This window comes from Rhinoraja longicauda, chromosome 25 (genome assembly GCF_053455715.1).
Source record: "Rhinoraja longicauda isolate Sanriku21f chromosome 25, sRhiLon1.1, whole genome shotgun sequence".
NCBI lineage: Eukaryota > Metazoa > Chordata > Chondrichthyes > Rajiformes > Arhynchobatidae > Rhinoraja > Rhinoraja longicauda.
The window spans coordinates 14,213,033-14,240,208 of NC_135977.1; the positions used below are offsets into that span (position 1 = coordinate 14,213,033).

The 27,176-nt window shown below is 40.1% G+C and overlaps 1 protein-coding gene across 2 annotated transcripts in view; it reads left to right on the top strand.

Annotated features, from left to right (window-relative positions):
• Positions 1 to 20,830, top strand: part of eif4enif1 (eukaryotic translation initiation factor 4E nuclear import factor 1) — a 45,899-nt gene extending 25,069 nt beyond the window's left edge. The window contains exons 8-18 of one of the 2 annotated variants that reach the window (XM_078421316.1): positions 2,885 to 3,023; positions 3,953 to 4,141; positions 4,847 to 5,082; positions 7,134 to 7,305; positions 7,954 to 8,033; positions 9,023 to 9,171; positions 10,013 to 10,100; positions 12,741 to 12,867; positions 13,987 to 14,334; positions 15,973 to 16,155; positions 18,728 to 20,828. In XM_078421316.1, coding sequence (XP_078277442.1) covers positions 2,885 to 3,023; positions 3,953 to 4,141; positions 4,847 to 5,082; positions 7,134 to 7,305; positions 7,954 to 8,033; positions 9,023 to 9,171; positions 10,013 to 10,100; positions 12,741 to 12,867; positions 13,987 to 14,334; positions 15,973 to 16,155; positions 18,728 to 18,933 — 1,917 coding nt within the window. In that variant the 3' untranslated portion in view covers positions 18,934 to 20,828. Of the gene's footprint in view, positions 1 to 2,884; positions 3,024 to 3,952; positions 4,142 to 4,846; positions 5,083 to 7,133; positions 7,306 to 7,953; positions 8,034 to 9,022; positions 9,172 to 10,012; positions 10,101 to 12,740; positions 12,868 to 13,986; positions 14,335 to 15,972; positions 16,156 to 18,727 lie in introns of both variants that reach the window. The other variant, XM_078421317.1, reaches the window with a different exon arrangement.
• Positions 20,831 to 27,176: the final 6,346 nt, after the last annotated feature.

Here is a 27,176-nt window from a genome sequence, read left to right on the forward strand (position 1 = left end):
AGCCCATGCAAAATGTGCATGCAGCACTGAATTGGGCTTTCTGTTGATCTAAGTAACGAGGTATTTAAAGGAAATTGTATTTGGTTGTTAGGATTTTGTTTAAAAGTGGTATGTTGGTCAGGAGGATACTTGCCGATGGTTCCTGCTTTGCTATTAATTAAATTGTTGATCCCATGACCTAAAGATAGACAAACGTTTGACCTTGTCTTGTAATGCCTGTGATTAACAAAAGTTCTTCATTTAAAATTTAACAATTGCAGTTTACAAAATTCTCCCTTTTGCTAACAACATAACTATTAATTTAAATCACACTTGTGGGAAAAGTACACTGAGCAGATCTTGTTTTGAAATTGCTGCTGTGCTGCCTCTCCCTGTTTGTTTGGATGAGGGGCTTGGAATCCTAGCTCCTTGCACTTAAAAGACTGCACTGCATAAATGCTGCCTGGGCACAGACACCTGGCTGCACTTTCAGAACTTCTCTAACAGCTTGTGACACACTGCCCCATACACAGCCTCTTAAAATTGTATGATTAGAGCCTTTATTATTTGTGTGGAAGCCCTGAATTTATACTATCTTTTACACACACAACATCGGAAGAATTTTCTTCTTGTAATATTTAAAACTTAAAGCACTATCAATTAAAATGAAATGATTTTTGTTTTTCTGGGAGTTGCTATTAACTTCAATGGAGACTGTGCTTGCGCTGTATTTTAGCCAGCACTGGCTTGGGGAAGTCAGTGCTCCCCTACTGACTCCAAGAGTCGTCCTATGATTAGGGCAGTCAGTGGCATGGATGAGAGGAAGATGTTGCTGCTGATTTACGCTATTAGCACTAGAGAAGGAAGTTCCACAAGTGTGGACAGAGTCCCTGCATTTAATTGACCAGCCATGTGTTGGCTTTATTTTCTGTACCTGCGTCTAGTAATCTTATTGCATGTAATAACCTGCTCCAAGAATTTTGACTTTCCCAGCTTTAACTAATCACTTTAATAAGTGGTGTCCTGTCCTTAACATTTCTAGTTCCACTTTTGATCTAAATGTGAATCCATTTCCATATTTTTTCTGAATCTGGTGCTGCTTGTTATCCACTGTCCTTGTCATGGCTTTCTATTCCATCTAAATCATTTACTGGTTGACAACACAACATTCCCATTGCTGACGATCTGAGTACCAGTTCCTTCAGTTCTGATTTCTAAGCTTTCAGATTGCTTTTATTTGTAACAGTATTTTTGGTCATTGTTCATGTCCAGACAAAACTCTAGCTTGTGGTAATGTCCAATTGACATATACTGATGTCAAATATCTGCTGACCTGTCCAAAGATGTCAGGTAGTTAATATAAAATAGTTTGAGGTGGTGGTTGTTCACTGCATTCATTTCTACCCATGCTGCAATTTGGAACGAGCGTTAGAACAGTTTATTGCAAAGTGAAAAGAACTGTCTGCATTAATACACCCACCTATAAATGCCAAATTACTGCTGTATTAGGTTTAGGCTGTATTAAGGGTGATGAATGCTTGTAGGTCTAGATTTGCACCACTCCATTTTATTTGCAGTATTGGGAAGAGCAGTTGCTGTGCCACGTTGTGGTGGATCTGCATACAATGCTTATTTTGAATCCATTGACATTAGTAAGAGTCAATTCAAAATAGTCTGTAGAATGTGAATGTCTCCAGTCTTGAGTTGGTTGGGGGGGGGGATTACAAATCACTAAGTGTGTAAATTGAGATGGAAATATAACTTTTGATTCAATTATGATGATACAATTTTACAAATATTTGGGTTGGGCAGCATCTGTAGTGTTGCCTTTCAGATCAATAAACTTTTTAAAATTTTGGTTGGAGATTGGCTGATTTCTTAAAACTGCCTTAAATTCTATCTCGTTGCTGGTGCCAGTTTTGGATAGTTTGGTTGCTGAAATATTTTGCTTGACATTGGTAGCCATCCATGTATTGGGTGATGAAAATATTGAGACTAGAGATGAAGTACATTCATTAAGTTAGGAAAAGTGGGTCCATCATCCAACCATTAGTTGAGTTTGTACAGCAATCAGCGGCTTTTAAGATGTTTTGTGGGTCCCTGATTTGGTTTTTGTGCAATCCATATTTGCTTTGTGGTGCTTGATTGCAACATTTGAACTCGGATATAATTTTGGTCCAAGTTTCTGAAAGATTAATCTACTAATATATTTAACCCCTGCAAATTTACATATACAGGTTGGAGAAGTTTTTCAACCAAGCTTCAAGTTACTTTTTGTGACTGTTCAAATGTGAACACTAGATGCTTGCATCAATAAAGTTTGCATTTTTTTTTGGGGGGAGTGGGTAAATCTGGTTTTAACCTTGTGGCATGTCAAAACTAAGTGTTCACAAACCTTCAAGTTTAAATAAATGGACCAAGATAGTTGCTTTGTTTCTTTGGGATGGTTAAATCTGTATAGCTGTTGTATAAGTGCTACCAATACATTCATGCTAATGTTATAGGACAAGCAGGAACACTCCAATAATCTCTTGGAAACGATAACTCTGAATATTTAGTACTTGACTGATTTATTGAAGTATCATTCACAAATACAAGAGTAAAAAATTAGGAATGCCAATATCAACTATGTACCTGTTATGCCCATCACTAATAATGTGTCGTTCAACTTAAATGGCATTATGATTATTTGGGGCGGGTGATTTTATTTTTTGCCCTATTATGGAAAGCAACCAAGCAGCGAGGTGGAGATGCAGTCAGCAGCCTCATTTACCGTTGGGAAATTCAAGTTCAAAATTTAGCGCCAAAGGGCTGTGTAATGACGTAAGTTCAAAACTCTTCTATGTCACTTCCTCATTACATTTGGCCTGCTTGTGGCATTAATTTTGATTTTTCTTTTAATTAGATGATTGAAGAAGTGCTTGGTGAAGGATCTGTGTCATCCAGCCGGTTCAGTCAATGGTTCTCGAGTAACTTGAGTAGACCAGGTAGTCGTTCAAGTAGCCTGCGATCTACTCCACATGAAGAGCTCGAGAGACTTGCTGGCAAGTGTCTTTTTTTTGTGGTTATGTTTTAGTTTGCTTTCCATATTAAACAATGCAAATATGGTTGTTCTCTTCAAATAGCACACTTCAGCAGTGAATTCCTTTGGCAGATAGATTTTTTAAATCTTCCATAATATAGATTTGTGGGGGAAAAAATTAAATTTAATCAACGATATTGGAATAAGCAGCACAAGTTTCAGCATAAGATTTGGGGTAAGATGCATGAAGCAGAGTAAAATTCAGGTAGTGCTTTTGAGTAGCCTAAAACTGAGCAACAGAAAGCCAAAGTAAATTGACCCATTACTTGACATATAATTAATGCATTTCATAATGATGTTTCAGATAGACCTTTCTTCATCTGAAGGATCTCGACTCGAAACGTCACCCATTTCTTCTCTCCAGAGATGCCAGTCCTGCTGAGTTACTCCAGCTTTTTGTGTTTATGTACTTGTGAATTCTGTAGCACAAAATCCTGTAACCCAGTTCTAATGAGCCATCAGTCAAAATACTAACAACTAGTATTGCAAATGCTTTGGTTTGGCTTGTGAAAAGGCATCTCATAAATTAATGTTACCATTTTTTAAAAGAGCACAAATTGGAAATCCAAAACAAACAATGCAGGAAAAGCTCAGTAGGTCCAGCAGCATCCATAGAGAGAGTCGATGCTATGTCTGCAACCTTGTGTCAGAAGAGACTTTTTCCCTTGCTGGTTTAAACTGAAGATGGACACAAAGCTGGAGTAACTCAGCAGGACAGGCAGCATCTCTGGAGAGAAGGAATGGGTGACGTTTCAGGTCCAATACTTGACTATCTCAATCTGACAATGCAGTATTTCCAAATAGTATTGAGCAAACTATAACTTGTATTTTAAGCTGTTAATGCTGAAGTTCTGAATAAGTTTACTAAATCTAACATGTTTTTGGTATCAGGTCTGGAGCAGAGGATCCCAACTCCTGTTACGCAGCTTGGAAACTATTTTGCTCCCATTCAATCACGAGAGGATAATAAGGAGATTAATAAAAAAGTTGATATTTTAGAAATACTGCGGAAAGCAAATGTGGACGTGAAACCACTGCTGTCCAGTCTCACCGCCAACAAGGAGAAACTAAAGGAGAGTTGTATGTGTCTTATTTCTACATATTCACTGAACTGAATTTTAAGTTATTTAATGCTGTCTTGAAGTTTTTTTCAGTAACTGCTCTTTATGCCGTTTGGTAGTTTATAAATTTGGCAGGTTAATAAGTCACCGTATACCTTAGTATGTAGGCAAATTGGAGAATATGGGGGAGTTGATGGAAATGTTGGTTCGGATAAAAATTTGGTGTTTAAAGGTCGGTACTAGCCACGAGGCTAAAGTGTCTGTTTCCATGCTATCCGACTGTTACTCCGGTTTGTAAGTAGCTATTGGCCGTTATCAGCTTTGATTGCATGAGCGTTTTGTACGTGGATACATATAGTTCATTTATTATTTGTCAGTCGGCCGTTCCAGTAATAATGCCCTTGGCTACTGTCAAAGGGATTTAATAGAACTTAAAGGTGTTTGTTCTGGTTTTACCTGTGCACCCACAACTGTTTCAAGTAGCTATCTACATTTCACTAACCAAAATGTTTCATTTATCATAAAGCTCTTATTGATATTATATCCACATTTTAGTTGAGTATAAACAAACATATCACAGAAATGCAGTACATGTTTGAAGTTTGAGTTAGAACATTTTAAAGTGCATCAAATGCCCAGTTTGTAACTGGGTTGTCTAAATTGCTACAATTGCTAATGGGCTGATTCCATATAGAGTTTTAAAAAAAGTTTCTCTGCTTTGCAGCTCAGACTGGAGTGGTTTTGTCTGTAGAAGAGGTGGAAGCAGAACTGAAAGGTCTCAAAATGGAATCTGAGAGAAAGCTTGCCACCCCTTTCATGGTGGAACATCTGGAAAAGACTTTAACTGCATCATCTGGTCCTAAACACATACAAAAAAAAGACACTGATATGACTGCTTTCAATAAACTAGTTAACAGTATGAAGGCAAGTGGAACCTTGCCTTCACAGTCAAAACCCACTGTAAGTTGAAATTTGACTGCAGATTCAAGCCATAGACTTGAGCACTGTCTTCATAATGGTTTGTGTATTTTCTGGTTAGTGCTTAGTGATGGGCATAATGACTAATAATTGAATTACATCATTGAAAATTGATGTAAAAGTTTAATGTTCAAAAATGTGTGAGCCCTTGACTTTGGGCTTGGTCATCACTTTTAAATTAAGTTCCTGTCTGTCTCATAACCTGGCATTCTCACGAGTCTTGTTTGGTATTGGATCTGATGCTTGCTTTGTGTTGGTAAAATTAAGCAACATTGTGTAATGTATTAACCAAATGCATTCTTATCTATCCTTTTAAATAGAACATAAGTAACCCTACAGGAAATGCAATCTTTTCATTTGGAAGCTTTTGAAAACAAATTACTCGGAAGCAGGTTTCCTATGGCCCACCTGATGTATTCATTCAAGATGTGAATTTCTTCGGAAAGCTTATTATTAATAGGCTCTTGCTAGTTGTTACCTGCACGGTTGGGGACAACTGTAGCTTTGTTTTATACGTAATTTAGATAAGTGACCATAATTTTTGTTTTGCTCCGTACCCAAAGATGTGTGGGTGCTAGCTAAATTGGCTGTGCTTACTTGTCCCTATAATGTAAGTGAGGTGGATGGGAAATGTTTAAAAAAAATAAAATGGATTAACATGCACTCATTATAAATGGGTTGAAAGTTGGCATGGACGGTATGGTCTAAAGCTTTCATGCTGTATGACTAATAGTCCCTGTCATGCTGTAAATATTTCCTCCAGAAAGACACTTCATAAGTGTTCAGTGAATTTGCTTAAGACTTTGTAAACTCCTAACATCATGTTCCTTTAAACCAAGCACATTTGAGTTTTCTCTCCTAATTGCTTCTGATCCAGCCTGTAGGTGCCCCTCCTTAGTATCTGTTTTCCACATCTAGGACACCCCTATGTTCAATAGGACTGCATAAATTCCAATAGAATCAGTACACATTGAGAATTAACTGTTCCAAAGTAGAACTTGTCTCACTTGCTAATGCATGTAATGACTTGTGCAACTAATGTCTTGGCCATAGTCTCCAGAGGGTAATTTTTTTATTTCACTGAATCCAACATTTGCAAGAATTGCATTTGAAATCGAAGGAGTATTTGCGATCTGAATTGGACAATATTGAATATTCCTTGGCTATTTTTTGCTCAGTGCATACTTGGAGCCTCTTATTGGGTTGTATCAATTGTGATTTTACTTTGTGCTTTTTTTGTATTAATTTTCCATGAGACATTGATCTGGTTTCTTGATGAGGTGGAAGGGCAGCATATTGAGATCTGACTGTCCTTGCATTGCTTCCTAGGTAGACACAAAATGCTGGAGTAACTCAGCAGGACAGGCAGCATCTCTGAAGCGAAGGAATGGGTGACGTTTCGGGTCCCACTGAGTTACTCCAACATTTTGTGTCTATCTTTGATTTTAACCAGCATCTGCAGTTCTTTCCTACACATTAGCTGCCATAACCTAGGAAGCAATGGCAATCTGGCCAGAATGTACTTTGAACCATGGTATTCAAAGTACTTAATTTTGAGCTGGGGTGGGCTGAGAGCGGAATGATCCATTGATGATAAAATACAGTTGTATATCCAAAAGCAGGATGATGTCTGACTGGCAACATCAGTGGTAACAGTGTGTGGAAGGGCAAGTGAACTTGTTCTTCACACTTGTAATGCATGGCACCACTGAGCAATTTGCAGATTTTTTTTAATGCTTTTGCAGTACTTCAATTGGTTTTTAAATCAATTTGAGCACCAAGTTCTGTCATGTTTTAACTTTGTCCAGAATACTAAACCTTTGCTGTAAATTTGGGAAGTTCAGTACACGTATATTTGGCCTGGATTATAACCATTCTCAACTATCACTGTGGCTACAACATTTTTGGGATCTGACTTCTGGCAAACTTGGTTCTTCACTTTTGAAAGCTTCAATACTTGTTTTCTGTGCGTGGCTTAATTTTAAGCATTTTGTGATGTAACTGTTTGGTTCAAATTGTGAATTTTTGTACAGGAAATTCTACCACCCCCTGTAATGGGGCCTCCATCCCCAGATATTCTAGGTGACCTGCTTGGCAGCCAGAATCATCATACACCAGTCATAAATCAGCAAGGCCATTCATCCCCCATACCAACATTCCAGCAACCTTCCCCATCGGAGTTCTTCAGAGTCAAGTCTCCTATTGGTGAGCATAAAATCGGCCTCTGGTAAGATCTGTCAAATCTCGCTTGTGCTTCAACATAACTAAAATGACAATCTGATAGACAAGGCCCTTTTAGTAGTATTCTGAATCTTGGTAAGCTTTATTTAAATTTTATGTATCCATTCGAGCATGCAAATTCCCCAAATCTACTATTATTTCTTTTCACTTCTCATTTGCTGCATTTAAATTATCAAAGCTTGCCTGCTGTTCTAATCAGCACATCTACAATTAACCAGTTACCTTTAAAAATACAACTTTTCATTTAGTTATTACCTCCCCCCACACACCCACTGATAGAAAGGTGAGAGGTAGTCACTTCAGTGATTTTAAAAATCACTTATAATTGTTATGTGGTGGCAGACCAAGCTGGAAATGGCATAATAGGTCAATCATTTAGCACAAATATGAAGTGGAGTGAAGATTGCCAAAAAAGCAATGTGCTCTGACAGAAGAAAGTTGTAGGCATCTATGGCTTTTGCTCATTGGAAAGTGGTTTGGCGGCCTGAAGGCATTTTATAGATATGGGTCAAACTTTGACTTTAAGTTCTTTTCGGTTGTTGCGGTAAAAAATTGTTTGCACGACATCTTCCCTCTGTCAGCCGGGTAAACTTGTCCCATTCTTCTCTCTAGGTTATACCCAAAATTCTACCCACATTCAAGATCACTACCAAGGACTGCCATTGTCCAAAAATGTGTCTCCTATTCCACGGGTAGGTTGAAATCTTATATCAAAAATAAAATTACTGCTTGTTTTCAATTGTTCAATATATTGCTGGAATATGGTAAAAGTTTCTAAAGTATTTTCTCGTTCGTAATTAGATCCTGGAACAAAATGAAGTTGGTCATTTTTTGTATTCATTGTGGCTTATGGATGAATTTTTTTAGACTAATTCCAAGTACTAGTTGAACCCCTTAAGGACAAAGTTGTGACAAAGATTAGTCGTTGGGCAACAAGTTGCACTCATGCTAACTGAGAGACGAATCCGGTTGCTTCACTTTGCATTTTGACCAGAGATGCTGCCTGTCCTGCTGAGTTACTCCAGCATTTTGTCTATCTGGTGTCGACTGAGGATTGGTTAATGGATACAGGGTAGTAAGAGCAAAGAATTAATTTTCAGCTTGAGAACTCTCGCTGGGATGAGCAGCAGTCAACACACCAGTCTTTCAATCCATATAATTGTCAAAGGTTAGATACTTGCAGTCTCTTTTTCTGTAGTTGTGTGGTTGAGTCTTAGCTTGTGGAACTGCTGCCTCTGCTCCAGTGATCTGGGTTCCATCCAATCTGCCGCGATCTTTGCATGTTCTCGTGTGACTGCATATTGTGTTTTCTTGTATGCTCTAGTTTCTTCCCACGTTGTATTTTTTCTGCGTATTGACAGGTTAATTGGCCATTCTGCAATTTGCACTCTGTGCTTACTTCAGCCATAGAATCTGGAGGAAGTGGATGGGAAGCTGGGGAGAATAAAATGGGATTAGTGTAGGTAGTGCTTGATTGGTGTGGATTTGGTGTGCTGCAGGACTAAAGCCACATGGATTGCTCCCCACTGTTCGTTTGATTTGGTAACAAGGTATTTAAACTTTCTACAGAAAGCTGAAGGATAAACAGACTTTATGCGGAAATAATTTGATAAATGGGTAAAGTCACAGCAGGTACAAATTGTGAGTCAACAGCTACTACTGATTCTGTCCCTAATAATAGACTAATAGTCCACCTCAACTGGATATGCGACACGGAGCCATGGAACGTCTTCCCTTTGCCCAAGACCTACACATGCCTGGCGGGGATGTTTACCAACCTGGATATGGAAAAATACATCATGAGCACAACAGGGATGGCTATAGTGTCAGGTATGAATGCTAGAATGCAGCTGTGCTGGAGAAATATAGAGAATTCAATAAATTGCACAATTGCAACTTTATTCTGATTTACCAACTCGAGTTAGAATTTGTACAATAACTTAAATATGAATACATTTAAAAATGTGGATTTTAAAGCTGAGATATTTACAGTAAATGTAGAAACTAGGAACTGCTGATGGTTTACGAAAGACAGTGCTGGAGTAACTCAGTGGGCCTAGGATGCTGCCTGCCCCCTGAGTTACTCCAGTCCTGTTTTTATTTACAGTAAATGTACAGGTAACCTGAAGATTTTACTATATGGGACTTTTTATGTAGAAACTGTTTACAACTCGGGGAAGTAATCTATGGAAATCTCTGAAGGTAACTCTAAATTGAAGGATTTTTTTGCAGAGCTTTGGAAGGAACAGTGCAATGTAATTGGTAACTTTGAACAGGAGGCAGGTTTCAATTTTAATACTCCCATGTTCTATAATTCAGTGATCTACTTGGTCTTGGACCTGATGTATTCCTGACCTGTTCCAAGCAGAAATATTTCGCTTGGGCAGCTTGCAGCCCAGCGGTATGAACATTGACTTCTCCAACTTTAGATAGTTCCTCTGCCCCTCTCTTCCCCTTCCCCGTACCAGTTCTCCCTCTATCTTCCTGTCTCCACTTATATCCTTCCTTTGTCCTGCCCCCCTGACATCAGTCTGAAGAAGGGTCTCGACCCGAAACGTCACCCATTCCTTCTCTCCTGAGATGCTGCCTGACTTGCTGAGTTACTCCAGCATTTTGTGAATAAATACCAAGCAGAAATGTGTTCTATTCTCTAATAATCTCTCTCTTTTAGGCAGCAGCGAATTAGGTCACCTGGACCAGCCAGTCAGCACCGATTGAATGCAACATCACCGTCGCAGGCCTCCTCGTTTACAAATATGGTAAGCGTTTTATCATTGTCTCTTCATAGTGGAATTCAGGAATGGATGGAAGTGCATAGATGGATAAACTAGATCAGAAAAATTAGAACTGTTTACAGATAGTGTGGAAACAAGTCCTTCGGCGCACCGTGTCCATGCTGACTACCTACAAACTTGCACATCTTTGGAATGTGGGAGGAAACCAGAGCACTTATAGAAAATCTATGTGGTCAGAGAGAGAGCGTGCAAACTCCGTACAAACAGCATTTGTAGTCAGGATTGAACCCAGGACTCTGGCGCTGTGGGCAGCAACTCTACCACTATGCCGGTGTAGATTCGTGGGGAGTGTGGAAAGTCCACTGAATTATTTTATAAGATGGCAGACAGACAAAAACTATTGCTTTTGTCAAATTTGAGTTAAAATCCCACACTGAACATTAGTGCACAAAAGTCAAGATTTCTGACCTTGGCAATATTTTTGCCAAATGAACGCAGCGGAATTTTCCACTGCTTCCAGCATTTGCTATCAAATGAAGTACATCAAATGCAACATCTACCCTGACTATCCCAACGTTTAAGAAACAGTTAGCTTGGTACATGGATAGGACGGGTTTGGAGGGATATGGACCAAACGCAGGCAGGTGGGACTAGTGTAGCTGGGACATGTTGGCCGGTGTGGGCAAGTTGGGCCGAAGGGCCTGTTTCCACACTATATCACTCTGACTCTATGACTCTATTATCAACAGCATCCTCTCTATTATCAACAGTTCTCTGGCCACTGGCACTGTTCCAACCTGTTTCAAGCACGTGGTGGTCCAGTCCCTACTGAAAAAACCTAACCTAGACCCCACCTTGCCTAGCAACTACAGACCCATTTCCAAACTGCCGTTCCTGTCAAAAGTCCTTGAAAAGGCAATTCTAAACCAATTAGTGCCCTACCTACACCAAAACACCATCCTGGAAAGTTTCCAGTCAGGTTTCAGAGCCCACCACAGCACAGAGTCTGCCTTGTTGAAGGTACACAACGACCTGCTTCTTGCCATCGACACCGGCGACTGTGCAATCCTGCTTCTCGACCTCAGCGCAGCGTTCTATACAGTGGACCACACCATCCTTATTGACCGTCTCCGGTACGCGATTGGCATTGATGGCACTGCCTTGAGCTGGTTCGTTTCCTACCTCAAAGATAGGAGTTTCGCCATCAACATAGGCAGTTATTCCTCTGCTCCAGCTAGCCTCTCCTGCGGAGGTCCACAAGGCTCCATCCTAGGCCCCATTCTCTTCTCTCTATACATGCTCCCCCTTGGCCAAATCATTCAAAGGCACGCCATTTCTTTCCACTGCTATGCCGATGACACTCAGCGTTACCTCCCCCTGAAACCCAACAACCAGTCAAATTTAAACAGCCTCTTACACTGCCTTGAGGACATAAAATGTTGGATGGCACAGAACTTCCTCCAATTAAACGAGAGCAAGTCTGAGGTCATCCTATTCGGCCCCCCCGACTCCATCAAATTGATAACAGGCAGTTTTGGAAGCCTATCCTGCCTAGTCAAACCGCATGTCAAAAACCTCGGCGTGATATTTGACTCTGCATTAAAATTTGACAAGCAAGTCAACGCTGTGGTAAAAGCCAGCTTCTTCCAACTTCGTACCATAGCTAAAATCAAACCTTTCCTCCAATTCGATGACACTGAAAAAATCATTCACGCTTTCATTTCCTCCCGCCTAGACTACTGCAACTCCCTATACACTGGGATCAGCCAATCTTCCCTGTCCCGCCTACAACTGGTCCAAAACGCCGCAGCGAGACTCCTGACGGGTACCCGTAAAAGGGACCACATCACGCCGATTCTGGCCTCTCTCCACTGGCTCCCTGTACGGTACAGAATCAACTTCAAGCTCCTCCTATTCACATATAAAGCCCTAAATGGACATTTCCCCCCCCCTACATCAAAAATCTTCTAACCCACCTCTAACTCCAGGTCCCTCAGGTCGGCCGACTGGGGCTACTCACTATCCCGCGGTCTAGGCTTAAGCTCAGGGGTGACCGCGCTTTTGCGGTTGCAGCTCCTAGAATGTGGAACAGCATCCCTCTCCCCATCAGAACTGCCCCCTCCATCGACTCCTTTAAGTCCAGGCTCAAAACCTATTTCTACTCCCTAGCGTTTGAGGCTCATTGAGGAGGCGCTGTGAACTGTTTTGTATGTGCTGTTATGTTTGCGTGCTACTGTATGTTTCATTTTTTCCTTAGTACCTAAACAGATGTACAGCACTTTGGTCAACGTGGGTTGTTTTTAAATGTGCTATACAAATAAAATTGACTTGACTTGACTAAGCCAAAGAATTTGTACCAAATCAGAGAAACTTGGATTGAGAGTCTGACATGGTTTCAGCTGAGACTACATTAATGTTTGGTGACGGAGGCCAGGAAAGGGGTAAAAGGAAGCTTATGGCATGTACAAGATGAACAGTAACAGAAATGTATGCCAATATCTTTGGAAGGAAATGGACAAATGGCATTTTGGGTCACAACTCTTCAACTCTGAAAGAGTACAAACTCAAAGCGTTGTCTGTCCACAGATGTTGTCTGGCCGGGTGATTTCCTGCAGCAAAATGTTTCCAGGTTGTAATTCTGTTTTTCCTCTTCCCCATATGAAGCTTTCTCCATCGTTCACTCCTACCTCAGTCATTCGAAAGATGTTTGAAAGCAAGGATAAGTCTAAAGATGGGAAAGAGAGCCACCCAGTGAAAGACTTTGTTGAGGATGGACATGACCTCATTGAAGGTATAGATGGTGTAATTATTTGCCATTATCAATTAATATTATGATCTTTGTCCTAACCACAATCTCCTGAATACAAACTGGAGAGGTGGAAACTCCAGTTAGTGTACTTGCTGATTAGGTTGCTTACAAGCCTTCTCTTGAGCATAATTTTTACACTGCCAAAGTCACTACATACTAACATTGCTTCATTTGTGTTGTATTGCATTTGGGAAAACATTTCATATCTAAGCAAAACTGCAATTGAGGCTTTTGAATGAAAATGTCAAGGAGATGTAGATTCCAGTTGGTGAAATGGGAGGTAGGAGCCAGATGAGGGTGTGACTGTCTCATTATTTTTGTATAATTCTCAGGTTGTCCCTCTGCCTCCTACGCCGCAGCAAAAACAATCCATGTTTGTCCAACCTCTTGTAGATAGTCCACTCCATTCAAGGCAACATCCTGGTGAACTCTGCACCCTATCCCAAATCCTCAACATTCTTCCTGTATGCAGCAACTGGAGTGGTACACAGTGTTGCAAATGTGACCTAACTGAAGTTTTGTGCAGCATGACTTTCTGATTTTTGTACTCTATTCCATGACCACTAGCACACATGCCATATGCCCCCTTTACTACCCTATACCTGTTCTCTTTTGAGGCTTTTGGGGTGCTCTGGACTTTCACTCAAAGATCCATGTACATCAATCTTGCTAGGGATCATGCCATTTACTATTACACTCCTCTTGCATTTCATCTACCAAAATTCATCACCTCTCATTTGCGGTGGTTTGTGGAAAGAGGCTGATGTATTTAGAAAATCGTGACGGTTATAGACAGTAGATGAAGAAACTATTTCCATTGGCAGAAGGCGCATGGAATGAGGAAAATGGACCAAAATTGACATTGAACTTTTCTGTACACCCATACTCAAGATCTGGAGCGCAATGCCAAGTATGTTGTGAAAATTGTTTCAATACTAATGGTCAAACTGGTGTCTAGAAGTAAAGAATTTGCTGGGTGCCTGATGGACTGAGTAGCCAGCTTCCATGCTGTAACTGTTCTGTGACTTGGTGATGTATAATATAGAAACCCAAAGAAATATCTGCAATGTTAAATTGTAAGCTTCATCTTTGCATTTGCAGGCAATTTGTCACCTGGTTCTCAACAGGAAAACTCAAACAGAGGGACATCTCCCATTGGCGGGACACGGTCAACATATCATAGATCTGCATGTACAACTCCTCAGTTAAACCAGATGCGATTCACTAAAGACCAAGATTATAGACCCAGGTCCACAGGAAGGAAAACTCCCTCGGGGGCCTCTCCTATTCCTGGGTCTTCCTTTCATCGACCTATTTGCCCTCTATCCCTTGTGTCACATGTACCCCTTGTGCGTCAGTCGCCCCCTCACTTGCCTCCAGGGGTAGTTCAGAGGATGCTGGCACAAGGCATTACACCTCAGCAGCTACAACCAGCATTGCTTCATGCAGGTGAGTGCAGAGCACTTTAATATTTTAACCTTGGAGCATGGCTGTAGTTTTAAGTTGACGAGGGAGTACTTTGTCTTTACCTTTCAGCCTGACCAAAGATGGAATTTTTTTTAAATGGTCTTGAACTGGTTTCTAATAGAAGCAGGTTGGCTCTGTTTTGTGTTGAAGTAAATACTTTATATGAATCTAAAAGTGAGTCATCCGATTGACCCAAATGTAAACCAGAAGGTGAACCCATCCTAACTCAATCAAAAGACAGTGCTGGAGAAACTCAGCAGGTCAGGCAGCATCTCTGTTTAATTTGTCATCTGTACTGAAGTACAGTAATAAGCTTTTGTTTGCATGCTATCCTTTTTTTCTGCCCATCAACTCAACCCTGATTTTCCTGCAGCAGAAGCAATTTACAGTTAACAATTTACCAGCACATATTTTGGGATGTGGGAGGAAACCATTGTGCCCAAGAAAATCCATGCAGTCAGAAGCTGCATTTTAATTTAGTCTTGTAGCTGGGCCGCTCTAAGATTGCAAGCATGTGTGTGCTTCGCCTGCAGCAAAAATCTAACCAGTACCTTGCCACTGGCTCTTTCTATTTGTTTTTTTAAAAGTACATAGTTTGGCGAATAGATAGGATGCAGCTGGAATGGACTTTGTACTAACGTTATTTAATTTTGTGAAAAAACTTTGTACATAACTTGTGAAAAAACTTTATACATAACTTAGCTTTCCACCTCTTTTAGAAAAGTTAATGACTTGGCCAAATTGACTGTCAATACTCCTTCCGTACTGCAAGGTTGTGTAGTTTTGTATGCAGTTTGACATTGCATGTCACAGGATAAGATGTCTAATTACATAACTGTCAGAATTTGAGTAAGGATGCATTTCAAAAAGATTGCTCTTGAGTACCTTTCACAACCTCTGAACATGTTGTGCAGCTACCAAATACTTGTATTATGTTGGGGCTTCCAGCAGCACTACTTTCCCGCAATACGGTGTGGAACTGCCAATCAAGATTTTGCTCTCACTTCAGAAGCAACGCCATTGATTTCTGACTTGGGAGAATGCTGTCATAGCATCAAAGCTGATAGCATGACATCTGACCACAAGCTAGATGTTTTTCAATGGTGGGGGGAGGGAGAGAGGGAGTCGCACTAGTTTACAGAAATGAGAAGCAATAGTGGAGGGGTGGGGGGGGGGGGGGGGGGGAAGAGAGAGAGAGAGTCGCACTAGCTTACAGAAATGAGAAGCTGAGTGAGCACAAGACTGCAGAGCATGTTGATCCTTGGTGGATGAGTTTCTGTTCTGTTAATTTGTGCTGTAATTCTCAGAACTGGCCCTTCCAGAATATTCAGGGTTTCTTGCTATTTAGGGATTGGTTTGACTACTTTGGAGTATGGAAGATCAGTTTAAAAAATTGCATTTGAATTTGTCCATTAATCCAGAACAGTGCATTTTAAGCTGGTTGAATAGTCAGTCAACAAATAAAGGACTAACCTTCAGAATACTGCTTATTATTTCTGCTTTTGTAAAACATTATGAAAAGACCCTTGTTTCCGGAAAATCGTGCCATATACAAGGACTGCAAACCGCTCAGAAATATACGGTCTATAAACTATTTGTCTCCTGAATTTTCTGTGGCAGGTATGTTTCAGTCAGGCATGGATCTGTCACATCTGCAGAGCCTCCCTCCAACTCTCCTCGGGCAGACTTTCTATCCTCTTCCAACAAGTGGACTCCCTCTGTTGAACTCTCGAGCTGCAATCTCTGCAGTACAGATTCAGGCATCTGGAACACCTCTACAGCACCTGGCCATGATAAGACAAGGTAATAAGTTCAATTTGCATTTGACAAATCTTTCAAGTGTTCAAGCATTGTCAGCAAATTCAGCTTTCCCCCGATGCTGTTGGAAGCTTATGACTTGGCAGGAAGGCGAATATTGTTTCAATTTGATTGTGGTGCATGACAACTTGCCCCTCCACCGTGGAAGGTGTGAAAAGTAGTAATTACTATTGGCTACTAATCCAGAATCCTATAACTTTGACCCAGAGGAATTTGATTTTGACTAAAATGGCAGGGTATTTAAATTCAAATAATTCATACCATTTTAAGCTGAAACTATGGTACTGGTGAAGCTATTCTGCAACAATTGATCTGGTGCTTCAGAGGTTGAGGGGAGACATGATAGAAGTATGTAAAATTGAGTTATTTATAGGTAGACTGTTAATCGGTTTCTCAGGATGGAAATGTCAAAGACTAGAGCATAGCTTTAAGCTGTGAGGGCCAAAGTTTGAAAAATGTGCAGGCCAGTTTGTTACTCTGAGTGGCAGGAACCTGGAACACACTGTTATGTGGAGGCAGATTTGATTGTGGTATTTGAGGCTTTTCGATGGGTATGGAGAGATATGGATCATGTGCAGGCTGAAGATTAGTTTAACTAGGCATATGTTCAACACAGACATTTTGGGCAGAAGGGTATGTTCTTGTGTTACACTGTTCTATGGTGCACTAATCTTAACAATATTTACCATGCGTAGCAAGTTGGGCCTTTGATCCAAAAAAGTGTTCAGTGGTTCAATGGTTCTTTATGGTTCAATTGATTCTTTAACTACCTCAATTCAGAGGTAATTGAGTGAAATAAATGCTGGTAGGCACGATGCAGGAACAACAATTTAAAAACATACATCCATTTCTTACTGACTGCAATGAAGACTCCTGCAATGCATGTTAAAGACGGGCTGTGCTGTGCTCCAGTTGTCAAAAGCACATACAGCATCAAACACAGTCATAAAGTGTGGAAATGGGCCCAACTTACCCATACTGACTCGATCTCCTCAGCACCCTTTCTACCTTAACAACATTTTGATCTTTAACGCAATGTTGATTGGAGTCAGTAAAAACATTAACAGCTGCTGACTATTCCACAATTTGTAATTCTGGAAATTTGTTATTTGGAGGCAAGGGTACTAAACTGTGGAGTAGTGAATGATGTTATGCGCCATGAAAGGTGGCAGCAGAGCATTTTGTTAGATTAGAGAATAAGACGCTGCTCAGAAATGGTATGGTTGTGAAGAAGTGAACCAAAGTGTAAGGGATTTGACCAATGGAATTGGGGACAGCCGTCTGCAGTTTCAGCTGCAGTAGACTGGAGCTTCAGAACTGGTTATGTAAACAGCTGTTCTGTAATCATCATCAAATCCCTCTTCGAACAGTGATAACTTCCACCTCAACTCAAAATATGGTCCTGGGCATGATCTACAGACTCTGCCACTGGTCAGCTGGAGTATCATGTGCTTTTTTATTTTTGGATTGCCATTCAGGAACTAGGAACTCCATTATAACTCATCACAGACTGGGATTTAATGTTATTTTGATTCTGTTATTGGCCACAGAGGGTAGTCTGCTGCGTGCTGTTTTGTGCGGTTAGATGGAGGATGCTGAGTACCTGCCCAATGGCTTAAGATTGAGAAGGTGGTACATCAAACTCAATGTTGAGATTGTCCATGTCTCAAGCATACGGGAAGGTGGGACCGGAAGAAATAAGCTTTGTGTTGGCTTTGGGTTCTTGATCTTTCAATATGCCAGGAATCCACCCAACCAAGGGAAATTTGCACAGCTGAATCCTGTCCTTATGAAATAGATACATGATGGAGCAGCACTTTATGTTGTCTGGATGATCAACCTCCAACAACCGTTTTGCTTCGCAAAGCACAACTTCTAGAGCATTTTCCCCTTAATTTCTGTTGACTTAATTGTTGTCAATGCTCTGCCACACACAAGCTGCCTTGCTCTCAAGGAGAGCACTCTCACTTCCAACTCAGTTTGGATCCAGCTTGAGACAAAGGCTGAAATTGGGAAAAGCAGCCCTTGTATCTCTTCCTTCCCTCCCATCCAACTCGACAAAATTATAAAACAAATGGGAACTGGGCTGAGAATTCCATGAGCATAGTCTGTGGCCCAGCTATTGTCAGTGGCTGCTTTAACATTCTATCATAGTTGGATAAATTTGCTTATTGTGCTATTCAATTCCATTTGCAACTTAGTTATGCAATGGAGCCCAGACAAATCCCCACAGTGCCAACCAATGTCTCCACAATTCTAACTACCCCTATCCTTGACATCAGTCACATTACCATTTTTAGGTCCTTGATAACAGTATCCTAGATGTGTTTGCAGGACTCATTGGTTCCTTATGTCAACAAAGGGATCAGTTGTGTAATGTGTGCCTATAACAATTGGGTCTTCTACGATGGTTTATTGTTCCTGACAACTGCAACTATTCCACCAGCTACAAGATACGGGCATAGTGATGGAATGAATACTCTACACTGACCTGGATGATTAGCTCTGACTCTTGAGTTTGATGCATTTTATATCAAATATTTTTGCTTTATCTCAGTGCTGCAGTCACCAAGTACAAGTGGCCAAGGACCTGGAGCCCACCTACATCTGAACCAGCAGAATTCTACACTGCAGCCCCTCCATCAGAGAAGTGGATCCCCTGTCAATCTCTCCAAGTGGTTCGGCAGTGATGTCCTTCAACAGCCATTGCCCTCTATGCCCAGCAAAGTGATCAGTGTGGATGAACTTGAACTCCATCAGTAGAAGTGTGACAATGTAAAATATTTAAAAAGATGGTACAGTTTAAAGAATGAGCTGCCGGAATCAAAGTACATTGGGATGGCCCTGAGGGTGGATTTGTTTGTTACCCAGTGTTTCCTGATCCCTTGACTGGGGAAAAAAGCTACTTGGCAGTATAAGCACCTGGGGAACAACAAAATCCTAACAGTCAGATAGGTGGAGAAAGTTAATCTGTGGCAAATGCTTGTCTTGAACATTGGATACTTTTAAGAATCCAGTGAACTCTGAAAGCAGCAAAAAGTGGGTTTTGAGGGGTTTTACACATGTAGGCCACCTGGAGAATTGTATAGATCTTGTGTACAGAAACTTGTGTAAAATAACACTGCTCACATCTGTACATATATGCAGTGGCTAACTGTACATAAAACTGCTGGAACGATGAATGCAATGACTTGTACACCAGTTTTGCTGAAATTTTGTAGTTTTTTTTGTGGAACTTGGCAGCATGAATATTTTTTAATTTCCTATGCACTACATGGTTCCTGAGCAGGCCTGTGAACAGTGACCAGTAGGTAGTAATTAAGCAGGCAACTCTACTGGCAATGTCGTGTATATACTAGATTTGATTTAATGCTGGGAGCAAGAAATAGCAGAAAACACTGTAAACTTTTTGTTGAAAAACTAGGTCGGATTGGATCCAGTTTATTGCTATTAAGCTGGGAACCAAGTCTTCAATGTGAAGTTATCCCTACTAGTTGACCCTGATGACCACAAAGACTGCTTGGATTGGATGGGGATAGGGGATACCGGCTTGAATTTGGTAACTTTCTTTGTGCAAAAAGATGGCTGAGTGCTTTGGAGTTGTAAATTTGCTTACCAGTTTGACGTGAAGGCCCCCATTACCCGTACAGATGAGATGTTGCCTCTAGTGTTCAGGAAGTAGTGTTTTTTTGTGCCTTTTTTTTTGGGGGGGGGGTTCTGTGGCTAAAATGCTATCTTTTCTCCACCTCCCAAACACAAGTTAATGTACTGTCCCTTCACTACACTGTAAAGCTCTGCTTTGCATTGTTCAGTAATGTGATCCATGACTGCTGGAATTTGTTGTTTTAGGGAAGGGAAAAGCACAAAGGTGATTTTCAAAATGATAATAAAATATCAATTCAATGTCTAAGTGTCTTCCAATTAATCTAAATTGATTTTTTCCCCCAAATTGCAATACACCTTTTAATTTAGAATTTTGTCAGGGCTTTGGAAATATTGGTACCAAGGCAAAATATCAATGGGTCAGCTTTTGAACTTGCAACTACAAAAGCTGATGCAAATACCTCCATGTTTAAACAAGTGGCTGTGTAAACATGCTGTACATGCGAGATCTGATATCAGATCATCAATTGTGAAGAATGACGAACTTTCATTTAGATAGTATTTTTAACATCCTGTACTTTTGACTAGTAATTACTAATGTCAAAAGGGAGCCAACTTTGCAGAGCAGTGTTACAATAATAATGAGGCAACTGGTTCAAACATCGCCCAAAATCCAAGTGAGAATAGACAAAAAACTGAATAACAGCGGGACAGGAAGCATCTCTGAAGAGAAGGAATGGGTCGAGACCGTTTGGACGGTTGTGAGAATGTTGTTTTTCTTCAAACAGTGCCATACAAGTGTTCACATTAAACTGAGGGCTGGAGATTGGGGCATTGATATTTTTTTAATGGTACAGTAATCAGTACTGCACTAGTATAATTTAAACTACATTCAGAGGTTGACGATGTTCTGATTTAGGTATTACTATTTAAAGATCTACAGAGTGTTTCCCTTGAGACTTGAAGCTTTGAGCTGATCTCTGGTATTTAACAATACAATAACTTGTCAGACCTGTTACCAATACTACACTAGATATATTAGATTAGTTGATTGCAGATGCCACTTATTCTACTCCTACTTGCCTAATTCTCCCAATGAATTCTGAATAGTAAAATAGATTTCTGAATAGTAAAACAAGGTTTGGGGTTATCAAGATCAATGATCACTTGATCCAGTTTGACAATCTTCCACGCCTTATCAAAACTAACTTATTCCACAGCTGATTTGAATTGTACTTGGTATTATTTGCCAATTACAATTTGCTTGTAGTTCATTCAAACTTCATATTTACATCTAACTAGCGAGACAATTCAGAACCGCAATGGAACAAATGTAGGGTGAATCATTAAATTCATTAGATCTTTAGTGAAAACTCTCTGAAATAAGTGCTTTATCATTTGATTCCTAGAGATTAGAAGTATACCATTTTGGCCTGAGTATGTTTTGCCATTCATCAGAACTCAAAAAGAGCAGGAGTAGACCCTTCAAGCCTGTCCCACCATTCGTATGATCATGGTTGATCTTTGCTGGCCTTGATTCCTCTCCTGTGCTGGCTCCCCATAAGCATTCCTAGATCTTTCAAATTTATCTCTACCCCAAATATCTGGGACAGATTTCTGGCAATTTGCCATCCTTGAAGACATTTGTGCACATCAGTCTTAAATGACTGAGCCCTCGTTTGTAGCTATGTCAAAGCTTTGAAGTCCACTAATAGAAATATCTCAACATTAATGCTGTTAAGACCATTAGATCTTGTTTGCAAGATTGATTGGTACCTGCGTCAAACTTGAAGCAATTAAAAACCCAAACTACCTGGCCTCTCTTATTCCTCTAAACTTATTGCAGGTTTTATTTTTAAATCTGCCTTTTGTTTTCATTAAACGTGCCAGATTTTCAAATCTCTCTCCTATTACGCAATTACAATGTCCTCGTCACAACATATTTTCATACCTTCAAATTTGGAAACCCTTTTTATTTTGCATTTTATTCCCTCCTCCAGATCAATGTAAATAGTGAACAATTCAGGGCTGAGACTCAATCTCTGAGGTTGGCCATTAGCCAATTTTTAATCCATCCTAACACACTTCCTTCAATACCTTGGGCTCTGGAGAAATCGAAGTGCCCTATAGATTCTCAACTCTATCACTACATTGTTGCTCATCATCCAAATTCAGTACGCTATTCGCACTTGATTTCCACAAAATCAGTTAACTGAATTAAACACCATAAGCCATTCCTCTGATCACTTGCACAGCAGATCAAGATCTGTTGTAATTTGTGATAACCATTTTCACTGTCTACAATACCAATTATTTTAATGTCATCTAAAATAACATCATGCCTTGTACATTCTCATACATTGATTTAAATGACAAATAGTCATGGGCCCAACACCGATTCCTGAGCCACATCACTAGTCACACACCTCAAGTGTGAAAAGCATCCTTCCGCCACCACCCTCTGCTTCTTACCATGATGCTAATTCTGTATCCAGTATGTTAGCTCTTCCTAGATCTCGTGCAATCTAACTTTCCAGAGTAGCCTAAAATGCAGAACCTTATCAAAGGCCTTGCTGAAATCCATATAGATCACATCTATAGCCCTGCCTCATTATCAACCACCTTGGTTACTTAAAACAAAATGTAAATTAAAATTGTGAGACATGATCTCCCATGAACAAAACTATGTTGACTATCCCTAATCAACCCCTGTGCATGTCTTATCCTTCAGACTGTCTCCAGTATCTCCTACCACAGATGTTGGGCTTGCTGGTTTATAGTTCCCTGCTTTTTCTTTGCAGTCCTTCTTAAATAGAGGCACAACATTAACCATCCTCCAGTCGCCCAGCACCTTGCCCATCCATGTTTACTGATAATTCATTTTTCTCAGTTAGGACTCCTGCAATTTCTGTAGGAAGGAACTGCAAATGCTGGTTTAAACCAAAGATAGATATAAAACATTGGAGCAACTCCAGCAAAATGGAGCAACTCCAGACCCTTCAGACTAGAGTTGGGGGGAAAGAAAATGTTTCTCTTTCCCCTGACTCTAGTCTGAAAAAGGGTCTTGACCTAAAACATCACCCATTCCTCCTCTCCAGAAATGCTTTCCCGCTGAGTTATTCCAGCATTTTGTGTCTATCTCCTGCAATTTCTTCTCTCTTCCCAGTGTACTTGATTTCCATTAACTTCCATGTTCCTTAGTCTTCATGCTTTTCTCTACAGTTAAATCAAGGGAAATATTCGTTGAGAACCCTGCCTATCTTCTGCAGCATTACATGTAGATGACTACTTTGGTTTCTGAGGGGTTCTATTCTCTCTAGTTAATATTTTCCTTTTCCCTTAATATGCTAATAAAACCACTTTAGATTTTCCTTAATCTTATCTGCCAAAAGTATCTCCTGCCTTTTTGTCCTCCTGATTTTCTGAAGTATGCTTCTCAATCCCCTATACTACCCCAGGGATACATAATCTCAGGCGTCTATATCTAAACCATGCCTCCTTTTTCCTGACCAGGGGCTCAATTTCTCTCATCATCCAGTTCCTCACCTGACTTTAGTTAATTTTCACGTGTATTGAGGTACAGTGAAAAACAACCTCCTCCAATCAACTTTTGCAGTCTAATACCATCAAAGTTAGCCTTGTCCCAATTTAGAATTTTAAGTTGTGTAGCAACCCTGTCCTTATCCATAACTATTTTATAGCTAATTGTTCTCCAAAACCATCAATTACCTGATCTTTAGAAATAGTCCACTTTAAGTTGGCCTCCACAACCCTTTGCAAGTAGTTCTTATATTTAAATATTTTAATGACCACCCCCTAATTTTATTACTATATGCCCTAATTTGAAATTCTCCCTCTAACGGACACGTCAAACCTAAGGATTGTGTGCTTCAGTAATCTTTCCAGACTATCCTAACCATGCTCTTGTACCACGCAATTTCCATTCTTTAGATTCATGATCATGTTGGAATCCACACCACTCTGCCTTAATGAAGAATTCTATCATGCTTGCTCCCCTAGTGAAACCATGGACAAGATGTAGTGCTTTTTTACATTTACCCAGTCTAGGGTGGCCTACTTTCTAGTTGGTTTGTCAATGTATTGATTCAGAAAATCATCCTGTATCTACTTCAGCAAATCCTCCTCAGTCTTGCTATTAATTTGGCTAGCCCAATCAGTGTGTAGATCAGTCATCCATAATTACAATTATGACCCTTACCGTCTTCTAATTTCCCAATTAATGGCATCCTGAACATTACCATGACTGTTTAAGTTTCTGCACAACTGTTAATTGCCTTGATATCTGAACGGTGACACAAATATCTACTAATTCCAGAAACCACATCATTACACTTGGTGTTTCACACACTCCTGACAACGTTTTGATTTTGAAGGAAATCTGGTATGCTGCAAGTGATCCAAATATTTTATCTAAAATTTTAACTAGAACATATTACAAATCTGTTTCTATTGCTTTCACCAGTCTCGGTCTATTGGTCCATCATCTGCAGGTTGTTGGGTAGAGCTGGGGTATTGAGTGAGAAGCTCACCATGGAGTCTTTTGTATATTATTCCCAAACTAGCAATATTAAGTGTCCCTCAAACATTTAATTGGACTGTCAAGGCCATGTCCGATATGAAAAATGACTAGCAAGAACCTGCAGTTGCAAGAATCTTGAACTAACAAAGTACTGGGGGAACTCAACACATCAGGCAATAGACAGACATTTCAGATCAGAAGGGTCTCGACTCGAAGCGTCACCCATTCCTTCTCTCCAGAGATGCTGCCTGTCTCTGAGTTACTCCAGCTTTTTGTGTCTGTTTCGGTTTAAACCAGCATCAGCAGTTCCTTCTTACACATTTCAGATCAGGAACCTTATTCAAGCTCCAGTATAACTCTGTGCTGAATTTCAATACAGTCACATCTTAAATTTAGAAAAGCGTGCTATACTATTTTTTCTATATTTTGCAATTTAAAGCAGAAATCGGCACTTTCAAGCCTGCCTTGTCCAAGGCTTGCTTCATGTTTTCAGCAATTCCTCTTCCACTGGGCTCTGATAACTTAAGTGAGCCTTCACTCTTATCAAATGTCCACTTACTGCTTTCTAAATCTTTTTTCAGTTAGACTTAACACTTATCCAACTTTTAATCAATGGTGTGTATGAAGGAACTCAGATGCCGGTTTAAACCAAAGATACACAAAAAGCTGGAGTAACTGGTGTGGGCAATGTCTTTGGAGAAAATGTATAGGTGACATTTTGAGTTGAAGCTCTTCTTCAGACTTCACCTATTTTCTTCAGAGATGCTGCCTGACCCCTGAGTTACTCAAGCCTTTTAATCAATGGCATTTTTTTCTTTCAAAATTATTTTTATGGGTATGCTTTCTTTGAGCATTCCAAATCAATGCATCAAATGAAAAAATAAATTTGAGCTAAGATTCTTTCCTGGGTTCTGAAACGGGTTGAAATTATATTACAAGTTTGAAGTATGTTTTTAGGCAAGGCAAGGATGGTGATAATCACAGTAGCCATTGGCAAACCACATAGAAGTGATCAGAAATCTACAGCAAAGGAAAAGTCTAAATAGTTATTCCCTTTATCTCACTTCTGCTATTCCACTGCAGATCACATTCATTTATCTTTTGAAAGGCACTATAAAAATCCACACGTCCTTTCAGTGTGTACTCAATATCAAATTGTTTCTCTACTCAACCCAAAAATTAAATTTAATCGGTTTTGCGAATAGAATGTTTATCAATTACAATTAGTTCTGCTGCCCTGGTCTAACAATCTTATTTTCAGTTTCAAAAGTTTTCCCCTCGTTGACCTTCTGGTAAACCCCCTTCATAATTGCACCCAACCAAATTACATTTTATCCTTTTCTTTCTGAAATTAGATGCAATATCATCTGGAGCCTAACCTGCGATTAAAGTCGAGCACAATTGTGCTGCTTTCAAACTCTGAGCCTCCAAATCCTAGTTTTAAAAAAAAAACTTTATCTTAATTGCAGTGAACTTCCTTAGATATCTTTGCCAAAGGGTCAGTACTAGAAACACCCAAATGGCCACACAACAGCAGTAGGGAGATGAATGTACCAGAGTGCAGGTGAAACAGTTTTACCATAAAATGCTGCTGGACTATTTCTAGATAAACTGGTTCGTTGATATCAATGCTACTGAGATTGTTATCACTTGTTTTGACTATACTTAAAAGGTGCTCTGGGCAGCACACTGCATTGGTAGTATTGCTGTCTTACGGCACCAGAGACCTAGGTTAGATCCTGACTACAGGAGTTGTCTGTACAGTCTATATTGCTCCAGTTTCCTCCCACACTCCAAAGATGTACAGGGTTTTAGGTTAATTGGCTTCTGTAAAATTGTAAATTGCCCCTAGCGTGTAGGTTAGTGCTCATGCACAGGGTGATTGTGGTTGGCACGGACTCAGTGGGCCGGAGGGTCTGTTTCAATGCTGTATCTCTACAGTAAAGGCTAAAGTGTTTACATGTGACAATTTGAGCATGGGGGTTGTGAAACAGATGGCCTGATTATTGCACTTTTTTTTCCTTCGGAACCATGACCTCCAATAGCTGTGTTCCACCACAGCCATCTGCAACTCTCCTAAATCTGCCTCATATCACATTCTTTTCTCCATTAGCAAGCTTCCTCCGTTAATGTAGTGTTACAATGGCATGGATTAATCTGCTCCCTTCTGCATTCTCTATTCTATACCTGTTTCTATACTCTTCATGTACTTGCATTTTGGAGTTTCAGATTTTTAAAGAATTAAATGTCTCATACAATTCCAAACTCAGTTGCGCGCAAATTGAATTACTTCAAATTAATGGATCCGATTGCCCCTCTTTAGTGATTTGTTTCCTGGAACGCTAGAGAGAACTACTTTTTGCAGGGTTTTCAATAGCCTATGACTGGCAAGATCTGAGATGAGAATAGGGACAAGAATTTTTTTTGTGAAAAATACACTCCATACCATCTAGGTAGTTTGAATTGGGTGTCTGTACGAAAATCTGCACCAATTCAGTGCTGCTTGACACACTTTCTCTTTCCCCCCCCCCCCCAATTACAAAGTGGCAGATCAACATGGTTGGTTTCTTTACAGAGCACTCGCATGGATACCAGAGACAGCCGTTACTTCCCAAGTTTCAATCCATGTGCATATTTGGGGAAGACGACTAATTAAATGATAAATTGTACCGAAAAGTCAGGGTTATTGACACTTTTGTGCAGCATTTTTGACACACCTAATCATACGAGGAAAAATATGTTCAAGATGTCACTTTGCTCTTCAATAAAACCCTGTACATTGGGAGAGCAATCAGAATCTTAATTTCAATTAATAGTGTACTTGACCATCTTTGTAAGAAGTTATAGAAGCAATATTATTGCT